Genomic DNA, 12,107 nt, shown 5'->3' with positions numbered 1-12,107 from the left:
AAAAAAAAAAAAAAAAAAAAAAAGGCACCCGTGACAGTGATTATGTAATTAGAAGGATTACAGTGGGCCAGGAGCGGTGGTGCATGCCTGTAATCCCAGCAATTTGGGAGGCCTAGGCGGGCGAATCACCTGAGGTCAGGAGTTCGAGACCAGCCTGGCCAACATGGTGAAACCCTGTCTCTACTTAAAATACAAAACATTAGCCGGGCATGGTGATATGCACCTGTAATCGCAGCTACTCAGGAGGCTGAGGCAAGAGAATCGCTTGAACCTGGGAGGTGGAGGTTGCAGTGAGCCGAGGTGGCACCATTGTATTCCAGCCTGGCGGACAAGAGGGAGACTTCATCTCAAAAAAAAAAAGATTATGGTAGTCCTCTGTTATCCTTGAAGCATACGTTCCAAGACCCACAGTGGATGCCTGAAGCTGCTGATAGTACCGAATGCAATCTGAACACATTTCTGTTCATGTCTTTCACCTACAAACTGAATGCCTTTCCCATCTTGACTAAGCATTTATCACACCCTGTGGCCTTGGAAACTTTGGCAGTTTGAGGTATGACAGTGAAACTAGCATGAATTTCCTTCTCTTTCTTCACAATTTCATGGCTAGAATATTCATCTTGTTTTTTTTTTTTTTTTTTTTGAGACAGAGTTTCACTCTTGTTGCCCAGGCTGGAGTGCAGTGGTGCAATCTCGGCTCACTGCAACCTCTGTCTCCTGGGTTCAAGCAATTCTCCTGTCTCAGCCTACCGAGTAGCTGGGATTACAGGCATGCGCCACCACACCCAGCTAATTTTGTATTTTTAGTAGAGATGGCGTTTCTTCATGTTGGTCAGCCTGGTCTTGAACTCCTGACCTCAGGTGATCCGCCTGCTTCGGCCTCCCAAAGTGCTGGGATTACAGGCGTGAGCCACCGAGCCTGGCCTAGCAGATTCATCTTAAGGCCAGGCATGGTGGCTCACGCCTGTAATTCCAGAATTTTGGGAAGTTGAGGCAGGAGACTCACTTGAGCCCAGGAGTTCGAGACCAGCATGGGCAACATGGCAAAACCCTGTCTCTACAAAAAAAAATGGAAAAAATCAGCCAAGCGTGGTGTCATTCACCTGTAGTCCCAGCTACTTGGGAGGCTGAGCTGGGAGGATTGCTTAAGCCTAGGTGGTTGAGGCTGCAGTGAGCTGTGGTGGTGCCACTGCACTCCACCCTGGGTGGCACAGTGAGACTCTGTCTCAAAAAAAAATAAAAAGGGTTGGTCACAATGGCTCACATCTGTAATCCCAGCACTTTTGGAGGCCAAGGTGTGTGGATCACCTGAGGTCAGGAGTTTGAGACCAGCCTGACCAATATGGTGAAACCCTCTCTCTACTAAAAATACAAAAATTAGCTGGGCATGGTGGCAGGCACCTGTAGTCCCAGTTACCCGGGAGGCTGAGACAGGAGAATTGCTTGAACCCGGGAGGTGGAGGTTGCAGTGAGCCAAGATCATGCCACTGCACTCCAGCCTGGGTGACAGGGCAAGACTCCATCTCAAAAAAAAAAAAAAAGGAAATACCTGAGGCTTCTGAGGCTTTGTAATTTATAAAGAAAAGAGGTTTATTTTGTCTCATGGCTCTGTAGGCTATACAGGAAGCACAGTGCTGGCATCTGCTTCTGCTGAGGCCTCAGGAAGCTTCCAATCATGATACAAGGTGAAGGGGGAGCAAGCACATCACATGGCAAGCGAGGGAGTGAGAGAGGGGTGCCAGGCTCTTTCATTTATTTATTTATTTGATACAGAGCCTCCCTCTGTTGCTCAGGCTGGAGTGCAGTGGCACAGTCTCGGCTCACTGCAACCTCTGCCTCCCAGATTCAAGCGATTCCCCTGTTTTGGCCCCCCAAGTAGCTGGGACTACAGGTGTGCACCACCATACCAGCTAATTTTTTTTGGTATTTTTAGTAGAGACGGGGTTTCACCACTTTGGCCAGTCTGGTCTTGAACTCCTGACCTCAAGCAATCTGCCTGCCTTGGCTTTCCGAAGTTCTGGGATTATAGAAGTGAGCTACCACGCCCAGTCTCAGGCTCTCTTTTTTTTTTTTTTTTTGAGACAGAGTCTCGCTCTGTCACCCAAGCTGGAGTGCAGTGGCGTGATCTCGGCTCACTGCAAGCTCCGCCTCCCGTGTTCATGCCATTCTCCATCTCAGGCTCTTTTAAACAACCAGCTCTCGAGGGAATGAGGGAACTCACAGAGTGAGAACTCACTCATTACTGTGGGGAGGGCACCAAGACCTTCATGAGGGTTTCGCTTCCAAACACCTCCCACCAGGCCCACCTCCAACACTGGCGGTCATTTCAACATGAGATTTGGAGGGGAAAATATCCACACCAAATCAATACCCATATAAGAAGCCAGAGGCTGGGCATGGTGGCTCATGCCTGTAATCTTAACACTTTGGGAGGCTGAGGCAGGTGGATCACTTGAGGCCAGGAATTTGAGACCAGCCTGACCGACATGGCGAAACCAACCCCGTCTCTACAAAAACATACAAAAATTAGCCAGACATGGTGGCGCTCACCTGTAATCCCAGTTACTTGGGTGGTGGAGGCACAAAAATCCCTTGACCCCAGGAGGCAGAGGTTGAAGTTAGCCGAGATTGTGCCAATGCACTCCAGCATGGGTGACAGAGCAAGACTCCATCTCAAAAAAAAAAAAAAAGAAGGCTGGGCGCGGTGGCTCACAGTGGCGGACCACCTGAGGTCAGGAGTTCGAGACCAGCCTGGCCAATGTGGTGAAACCCTGTCTCTACAAAAATACAAAAATGAGCTGGGCATGATGGCAGTGCCTGTAATCCCAGCTCCTCGGGAGGCTGAGGCGGGAGAATTGCTTGAACCTGGGAGGTGGAGGTTGCGGTGAGCTGAGATTGTGCCATTGCACTCCAGCCTGGGTGACAGAGCAAGACTCCACCTCAAAAAAAAAAAAAAAAAAAAGTCAGAGATCTAGCTGGCTCTCTTCCTGCCATGTGAGGATGCAAGAAGTTGGTGGTCTGCAACTTGCAAGAGGTCCCTCCCTAGAACCCAACTTTCTGGCACTGTGATCACAGACTTCCAATCTCCAGACCTATGAGAAATAAATATTTAAGCCAGTTTATGGATTTTTTTAAAAAGCAGCCTGAGCCAACTAAGAGAGTTGGGTTTTGCTGCAATAACAAATGTCCCTCAAATCTTACTGACTTACACCATCGCAGGTTTCTTTTTTGTTCATGGCATCCATCCAGGCCACCAGGCTTTTTGTTTTGTTTAAGAGACATAGTCTTGCTCTTGTTCTGTCACCCAGTCTAGAGTGCAGTGGTGTGATCATAGCTCAGGGCAGCCTCAATCTTCTGGGCTCAAGTGATCCTCCTGCCTCAGCCTCCTGAGCAGCTGGAACTGCGGGTGCATACCACCACACCTAGCTAAGTTTCAAGTTTTTTGTAGAGAGAACTGCGGGTACGTACCACCACACCTAGCTAAGTTTCAAGTTTTTTGTAGAGAGAACTGCGGGTGCATACCCTAGCTAAGTTTCAAGTTTTTTGTAGAGAGAACTGCGGGTGCATACCACCATACCTAGCTAAGTTTCAAGTTTTTTGTAGAGAGAACTGCGGGTGCATACCACCACACCTAGCTAAGTTTCAAGTTTTTTGTAGAGAGAACTGCGAGTGCATACCACCATACCTAGCTAAGTTTCAAGTTTTTTGTAGAGAGGGGTTCCTGGTATGTTGTCCAGTCTGGTCTTGAACCCCTGGGCTCAAGCAATCCTCTTGGTTTGGTCTCCAGAAGTGCTGCGATTACAGGCGGGGTTTCACCATGTTGGCCAGGCTGATCTCGAACTCCTGACCTCAGGTGATCCACCGCCTCGCTCTCCCAAAGTGTTGGAATTACCGGTGTGAGCCACCGCTCCCCATCAGGGGCTTTTTTTTTTTTTTTTTTTTTAAATCAGTCTCTAACACTGGAACATTTTTCTGCTTTGGAAGTAAAACCATCCAGGCTGTTAGACACAGACACCCCTCTTTTGGCTTCCTTCAAATTACTGAAAACAAGTCTCTCCACCCCTGCACCCAAACAACCAACCAAAGACTGGCCAGTTCATGCTGTAGTCCCAGAACTTTGGGAGGCCAAGGTGGGAGGATTGCTTGAGCCTAGGAGATCGAGGCTGCAGTGAGCTGTGATTGCACCACTGTGCTCCAGCCTGGGTGACAGAGTGAGACCCTGTCCTCCCAAAAAATAAAATATTTTTTAAAAAAGTACTTGTCTGATGTGCTCGTAAAAAGTAAAAGAAGAGGATCCTTGGTTAATGGCCCTGCCCCTCACTCTGAGGCCGTATTTGCTGTGCTCACTGTCTGGGCTCTAGTCCTGCTGCCCCCAGCTAACTCCTCCTTTACCTAGCTAACTCCTTTGTCTCTTAATTAATGCCACAAACATTTATTGAGCACCTACTGCATGCCAGATCTTATTCTGGGAGCTGGGAATACAGCAGTAAACAAGATGGACAAGGCCCCATCCTTGAGGAGCTCACAGCTTGACATTCCTTCTCAAAGTGGTTAAGCCCCAGGATGCTGGAGCCTGACGGGTTGCGTTTGAATCCCAGCTCTGCCACTTAACTAGCTGTGGGCAAAGTACTATAATAAATGTAAACTCTCAGCTGGGCGCAGTGGCTCACGCATGTAATCCCAGTAGTTTGGGAGGCTGAGGCGGGTGGGTTACTTGAGGCCAGTGGATCACTTGAGGCCAGGAATTCGAGACCAGCCTGGCCAGCATAGTGAAACGCCATCTCTACTGAAAATACAAATATTAGCTGGGTGTGGTGGCGGGCACCTGTAATTCTAGCTACTTGGGAGGATGAGGCAGGAGAATCTCTTGAATCCAGAAGGCTGAGGTTGCAGTGAGCTGACATCACGCCACTGCACTCCAGCCTGGGCCACAGAGTGAGACTGTCTCCGTGGTGCTCGTCATCATTCTCCAGATGTCAGTTTTCCCCTTTTCTAGGAAGCCCTCTCATTGCCGCAGGCTGACTGAACCTGTTCTGGGATCCCACAGCTCCTGGGCTCCCTCATCCCGGCCCTGAAGACTCTGGGCTGTAGCTCTTTGGTAATGGGTATGTGTCCCCCACTGGACAGGGATCCTGGTGAGGGCAGGGACCAGGGCTTTCCTGATCCCTGCTCTGTCCCCAAATTCAGCCAGCAGAGAAGTGTGCAGGCAGCAGGCACTCAGTACACATATGCTGAACACCTGAGTGTCACCTACAGCTGCGGGGACACTGGGGCAATCTGTGTGTTTCTCAGCCTGGCGTCAGGGGTTAAGGGGGCTGGAATTACTCGGCGAGGTCCGGAGGTCGCGCGCCCTTCCAGCGGTGGAACCCGGGGGCCAGGTGGAACTCGGTGTAACAGAGCCCCCAGTGGTCGCGCCCCCTCTCAGAACCCGGTGCGGGAGACGCTCTCCCCGCCCAAAGAGGGAAGGCGGGCGGGACTCCCCAACCGGCTTGCCCGGGTCCCCCTGGGCCCCATGAATAACCAGGCGCGGACCCCAGCCCCCTCCTCGGCGCGGACTTCAACCTCAGTCCGGGCTTCTACCCCGACCCGGACACCCACTCCACCCCAGACCCTGACTCTGGTCCGGACTCGGACCCCCATCCGGACCCTGACTCCAGTCCTGACTCCGTCTCCAGCCGGGACTCCCACTCCAGCCCAGATCCCCACTCTGGTCCCCACTCCCACTCTGGCCCGGATACCCCGTCTGGTTCCGCCTCCTGCTCCGGCTCGGATCCCTACTCCGGTCCCGACTCCTGCTCCCGTCCGGAACCCAACTCCGGTCCCGACCCCGGCTCGGACCCTGACTCCTCCAGTCCGGGTCCCAGCCCCAGCCCCAGCCCAGGTCCTGGCAGGGATTCGGGCCGCGCTCCCCGTCTTGGACTCCTACCTGGCCCCGGCCCTACCTTTGGATCCGCCCCCGGAACCTGCTCCAGAGCTGCCTTTGTCGCCCGAGGAGGACCCTGAGCCGGCGCCGAGCCTGAAGCTCATCCCGTCGGTCTCCAGCGAGGCCGGGCCCGCCCCGGGGCCCCTTCCCGCGCGCACCCCGCTGGCCGCGAACTCACCCAGGCCCACCCTGGACTTCACCTTCAGAGCAGACCCGTCGGCCACCGGGCTGGCGGATTCCCCCATTCCCAGTCCTGTCCCCGCGCCCATCCTGGGGACCATCCCGTCGGCCATCTCCTTACAGAATTCTAAGGAAACCTTCGCCTCCTCCAGCGAGAACTTAGCGCTGGACAAGAGGGTCCTGATTCGAGTGACCTACTGGTGAGGACCTCACACATGCCTCTCCCAATCCCCGGGGACAGGGCCGGCGGTGGGGGCTGGGTCTCCGGGGACGTGGAGGTCAGGGTTGGGGTAGGGCGAGGGGAGGGATTCAGGTAGAGCCCCAGAGTCCCAGTTCCCAGATTGGAAACTCGCTCTTGTCTCATTCTCTTTGGGGCAGGAGAGCTTCAGGTTCAAATCCCTGCTTTGGATCTGAGCTTCATTCATTCATTCATTCGTTTCTGAGTGCCCTGCAGGCCAAGTGCCAGGCCTCTGCTAGGGATGGGGTGCTGAGCAGAGCAGATTGACCTGCTTTGCTCCCCAGCAAGACTGGCCCAAAGACACCGCACAGGATGGGGGCTCTGGCTTCCCTTCCCAGCCTCTCTCCTGCCCTGGAAGCTTCTCTGGCCCCTTGTCTCTCTCTCTCTCTCACTTTCTCCTCTTCTGTCTCTGCCCACAGGTGGTCTCTCCCACTCTCTGTCTCCCCACCTCACTCTCTCTCTCTCTCTCTTTTGTTTGTGTTTTGGACAAGTCTTGCTTTACTGCCCAGGCTGGAGTGCAGTGGTGCAATCACTGCTCACTGCAGCCTCAACCTCTAGGGATCAAGCGATCCTCCCACCTCAGCCTCCTGAGTAGCTGGAACCACAGGCATGTGCCACCACGCCTGGCTAATTTTGTATTTTCTTTTAGTAGAGATGGGGTTTCACCATGTTGGCCAGTCTGGTCTTGATCTTCTGACCTCGTGATCCACCCGCCTTGGCCTCCCAAAGTGCTGGGATTACAGGCATGAGCCACTGCGCCAGCCACGGCGCCTGGCCCCTAATTTTTTAATTTTTTGTAGAGACAGGGTCAGGGGTGGGGTGCGGGGGCAGTATCACTATGTTGCCCAGGCTGTTCTTGAACTCCTAGATTCAAGCAGTCCTCCTGCCTCAGCCTCCCAAAGATCCGGGATTACAGGTGTGAGCCACCGTGCCCGGCCTGTGTCTTTCCTTTCCCAGAATGTTGTGTGTTTCTCCTTCTCCCTCTCTCAGTTCCCTCACCTCTGGCCTCTTTCTTTCTCTCCATCTTCTCTTTTCTGTCTCTTTCTCTGACTCCATGGATTCATGTATTCATGTATTCTTTCATTCATTCGACAACTACTTCTTCAGCACCCACCATGTTCCAGGCCCTGTTGGCATCAGGGACACAGCAGTGAACAAGACAGAGATCCCTGTCCTTGTGGCTCCCACGGGCTGGTGTGGAGGGGCAAGCAATAACCAATAATATGACCTGTAGAAAATGATCTCATATGTGAGGAGGTGAACCGTACTGTGAACAAAAGGCATTTTGGGGGGTTGCAGTTTTAGCTGGGGTGGTCAGGAAGGCCTCACTAAGAAGGGGATATATGAGCGAAGCCCCGAAGGAAGGAGAGAAGGAGTTGTGTGGATGCTGTGGGGAGAGCATTCGGTTGAGGGAATTGCCAGTGCAAAGGCCCTGAGGCAGGGCATACCTGGGGTGTTGAAAGATGAGCTAGGGGACGGGCCTGTAATCCCAGCACTTTGGGAGGCTGAGGTGGGTGGATCACTTGAGGCCAGGTGTTCAAGACCATCCTGGGCAACGTGGTGAAACCCTGTCTCTACTAAAATACAAAAAATTAGCCGGGCGTGGTGGCGGGCGCCTATAGTCCCAGCTACTCGGGAGGCTGAGGCAGGGGAATGGCGTGAACCAGGGAGGCGGAGCTTGCAGTGAGCCGAGATCACGCCATTGCACTCCAGCCTGAGTGACAGAGTGAGACTCCGTCTCAAAAAAAAAAGAGAGAGAAAGAAAGATGAGCTAGGGGCTTCTGTGGCTGGCACAGGGTGAATGAGTTGGGAAGAAGTGGGAGAAGATGGGGACAGAGGGGTGAGAAGGCAGATCCTGTGGTGGCTTGCAGGCCACAGGAAGGACTGGCTTTTCCCCTGCGTGAGATGGCACTACTTCGGGATTCTGAATAGGGGAGGAACGTGATCTAACTCAGGTGTTCATAGGGTGCCCTGAGCTGGGGAAGATACTGACGCGGTGTCTTCCCTGGTCTCTGTCTAACTTTCTCCTGCTGCTCTTGGCCTCCAGTGGCCTCTGAAGCTATAGCCTTCGGGTGAGTAGTTTTGGCTTTGAAGGTAGGGGGAGCCTGAGGCAGGAAGACTGGAAGGAGTCCCTGTTTCCCCTCCCCTGCGACCCCATAACCCCATCTCCTCCCCTCAGTACATTCTACTGAAAAAGAGCCTGGAGCAGCAATTTCCAAATCACCTACTCTTTGTAAGTGTGTGGGGGTCCTGGGGGAGAGGGGGGTGGTCAGGGACCTGAGATCCCCAAGGGGCTTGGAGGGGAGAGCTTAGCCTCCCCTACCCTCACCATTTCCTCCCAGGAGGAGGACAGAGCTGCCCAGGCTACAGGGGAGTTTGAGGTGTTTGTGAACGGGAGACTGGTCCATTCCAAGAAGGTGATTCTGAGTAAGGGTCCGGGACAGGGAGGTGAGGTGGTGCTGAGGTCCTGGGGGTGGGAGACCTGTGTGCTTTCTCCCTCTGTGCCCAGAGGGGTGATGGCTTTGTGAACGAGTCCAGACTGCAGAAAATCGTGAGCATTATCGATGAGGAGATCAAGAAAAGGTAGCCGGCAAGGGGTGGAGCTGGAGGTGAGCATGGAGCTCCCACGGCTGCTGGTGGGAGGGGTGGGGGCCGGGTAGGAGGATGGGGCAGGGCTCTGTCTCGGTCCTGATCCTAGCTCAGCTGGTCCTCACTGTTAGAATCATGACAAGTCACCTACATCCTTTTCTGAGCCTCAGTTTCCTCATCTGTAAGACCCTGGGGTAGGACTGTGTTCAGTGAGTTTGAAAAATAGCAAGGAGGCAGGGCACAATCCTAGCACTTTGGGTGGCTAAAATGGCAGATCACTTGAGCCCAGGAGTTCGAGACCAGCCAGGGCAACATAATGAGACTCTGTCTCAACAAAATAATAATAATAATAATAAATAAATAAATTAGCCAGGCACAGTGGCTCACGCCTGTAATCCCAGCACTTTGAAAGCCTGAGGTGGGTGGATTGCTTGAGCCCCGGAGTTAGAGGCTGCAATGAGCTCTGACCGGGCCACTGCACTCTAGCTTGGGTGACAGAGCAAGACCCTGTCTCTAAAAGAAAAAAAAAAGTGCCGGGCACGATGGCTCATCCCTGTAATCCCAGCACTTTGGGAGGCCGAGGCGGGCAGATCACGAGGTCAGGAGATCGAGACCATCCTGGCTAACACTGTGAAACCTCATCTCTACTAAAAATACAAAAAATTAGCTGGCGTGGTGACGGGGGCCTGTAGTCCCATCTACTCGAAAGGCTGAGGCAGGAGAATGGCGTGAACCTGAGAGGCGGAGCTTGCAGTGAGCTGAGATTGCGCCACTGCACTCCAGTCTGGGCGACAGAGCGAGACTCTGTCTCAAAAAAAAAAAAAAGAAGGAAAAGAAAAAGTAGTGAGGAAACTAGAATGGGCATTGTAGTCCATGGAAAACAGTATAACAGTGCCTGAGGCATGGTAGACCCTATATAAATACTTATTTTATGGAGCTGTCATTGCTATTGTTATTTTAAATTTTTTTCTTTCTCTCCCATCTTAGGAGTCTCAGCGGGATGATGAGAAGGGCTGAAATGTTGCCAAGTCAGGTCCTTTTCTGATGGTGGCTGGGGCTGGGGTGAGCTCAGGGAGGGGAAGAGGAGAATACATGCAGAGTCTGCCCCCCTGTGTCCAGTCTGACTGTGTCTGCTGTCGCCACACTCACCTCTGAGGTCTTTGGAAGTCACCTGCTGCACTGCTCCCAGCATCTCTGATATTCTGGCCCCAGGGGTGGGAGGGAGGGGAGCTTGGAAGGCTAGTCCTGTGGCTCCAGTCCTCTGTCTGGCCTCCACTCCTCTTGCTCCTGAGGGCAGTTTGCTTCTTTTGTGGCTTCATCATTTCCCATGCCCTGGTTCCAGATACATTTTGAAAACCTTCCATCTTATTGGCATTTTCTGGGGCTGTGAGGGAAACAGGGATGGCAGTCAGTCTCAAAGCCGTGACACTCCAAACTCGATTATGCTCCAGGGCTCACTTTCTAAACCTGTAAGATCTATGTTCCAGCCTGCTCAACATAGTGAGACCCCAACTCTACAAAAAATAAAAAATTAGCCCGGTGTGGTGGTGTGTGCCTGTGGTCCCAGCTATTTGGGAGGCTGAGGCAGGAGGATGGCTTGAGCCCAGGAGGCTGCAGTGAGCCATGATTATGCCACTGTATTGCAGCCTGGGCAACAGAGTGAGACCCTGTTTCAAGAAAAAAAAAAAAAAAGGAAAAAACCCCATAGGTTTTAGAATGCCAGTGTTGTAGGGAGCGTCTCTGTGACCTGGGGCTGGAGGAGAGGCATTTTCACATTCATTGGACATTTATGGGCTCTGTACTCCGCATCTGGCATGGTGGGGTCAGTGGTCACATGCCAGGAGGTCAAGGGCACAGGCGGGGGGGGCTCAGACTTTACCACTTAGTTGCTGTGTGTCCACCAACAAGGGACGCCACCTCTCTGAGCCTCAATTTCCTTCTCCATCAAATGGACATCATAGCACTATTTAACTCGTGGAATTTTTGTGATAATTACATACTAAATTATGCTTGGGAAAGGATTAGCAGAAGGCTTATCACAGTAAGTTTCAGTTAGTAGTAGATTTCAGTAAGGAGTGCTTTTGCCTACAAGTAACAGCAGACTTGACTGCCAATGGCTCACACAGTAGAAAACACAAATTCTGTTTTGTTTGTTTTTTGAGATGGAGTCTAGCTCTGTCACCCAGGCTGGAGTGCAATAGCACAATCTTGGCTTACTGTAACCTCTGCCTCCTGGGTTCAAGCGATTCTCCTGCCTCAGCTTCCCGAATAGCTGGGATTACAGGCATGCACCACCACACCCAGCTAATTTTTGTATTTTTAGTAGAGATGGAGTTTTTCCATGTTGGACAGGCTGGTCTCGAACGCCTGACCTCAAGTGATCCGCCCACCTCAGCCTCACTGCTGGGATTATAGGCATAAGCTACCTCTCCCGGCCTGATCTTTTCAACACCTGACAGGTTAATATGCTGGCCCTGTACATACAATGATATGCTGGTGTGAGTAGGAAATAAGTTATCTATCATGCCTGCTAAGACAGAATGCTGGAGGGTAGGGGAAAGTCCCAGAACATATATGGGGTTTTTCTCAGTGAAATCTGTATGTGTCAAGTAGTATAAAACATGAGAGGATATTTCCTATGTGAAAGATACTTTCCACCCCCTACAGTTAGGGATTTGTTTTTTTTTTTTTTTTGAGACAGAGTCTCGCTCTGTTGCTCAGGCTGGAGTGTAGTGGCATGATCTCGGTTCATTGCAGCCTTGAACTCCTGGGCTCAAGTGATGCCCCCACGTCAGCCTCCCAAGTAGCTGGGGTTACAGGCATGTGCGACCATGCCAGGCTAATGATTTTTTGTTTTTTGAGACAGAGTCTCACTCTGTCCCCCAGGCTGGAGGGCAGTGGCGTGATCTCAGATCACTGCAACTTCTGCCTCCCGAGTTCAAGCCATTCTCCTGCCTCAGCCTCCTGAGTAGCTGGGATTACAGGTGCGCCTCACCATGCCCGGCTGATTTTTGTATTTGTAATAGAGAAGGAGTTTTGCCATGTTGGTCAGGCTGGTTTCGAACTCCCGACCCCGTGATCTGTCTGCCTTGGCCTCCCAAAGTGCTGGAATTTCAGGCATGAGCCACTGTACCCGGCAGGCTGATGATTTTTGTATTTTTAGTAGAGACGGGGGTC

General features: G+C 52.3%; 1 protein-coding gene and 1 long non-coding RNA gene across 7 annotated transcripts in view; one reads left to right on the top strand and one right to left on the bottom strand.

The window, feature by feature from the left end:
- SELENOV (selenoprotein V) overlaps positions 1-10,095 on the top strand; it is a 15,882-nt gene extending 5,787 nt beyond the window's left edge. The window contains exons 2-7 of one of the 5 annotated variants that reach the window (XM_058427049.1): positions 5,462-6,303; positions 8,389-8,413; positions 8,521-8,574; positions 8,684-8,758; positions 8,851-8,924; positions 9,918-10,095. In XM_058427049.1, coding sequence (XP_058283032.1) covers positions 5,513-6,303; positions 8,389-8,413; positions 8,521-8,574; positions 8,684-8,758; positions 8,851-8,924; positions 9,918-9,975 — 1,077 coding nt within the window. In that variant the 5' untranslated portion in view covers positions 5,462-5,512 and the 3' untranslated portion in view covers positions 9,976-10,095. Of the gene's footprint in view, positions 1-5,249; positions 6,304-8,388; positions 8,414-8,520; positions 8,575-8,683; positions 8,759-8,850; positions 8,951-9,917 lie in introns of those variants that run through there. The other 4 variants (XM_058427048.1, XM_032172951.2, XM_058427050.1 and 1 more) reach the window with 4 other exon arrangements.
- Positions 1-12,107, bottom strand: part of LOC131381069 (uncharacterized) — a 59,935-nt gene that overhangs the window by 6,874 nt on the left and 40,954 nt on the right. Inside the window, exons 2-3 of one of the 2 annotated variants that reach the window (XR_009209512.1) lie at positions 10,080-10,314; positions 9,362-9,734 (exon numbers count right to left, since the gene is read on the bottom strand). This is a non-coding gene — a long non-coding RNA (uncharacterized LOC131381069). Of the gene's footprint in view, positions 1-9,361; positions 9,735-10,079; positions 10,315-12,107 lie in introns of those variants that run through there. The other variant, XR_009209513.1, reaches the window with a different exon arrangement.

The sequence above is a fragment of the Hylobates moloch genome, unplaced genomic scaffold, assembly GCF_009828535.3.
Source record: "Hylobates moloch isolate HMO894 unplaced genomic scaffold, HMol_V3 SCAFFOLD_13, whole genome shotgun sequence".
NCBI lineage: Eukaryota > Metazoa > Chordata > Mammalia > Primates > Hylobatidae > Hylobates > Hylobates moloch.
This window is presented reverse-complemented; position numbering and strand designations above follow the sequence as displayed.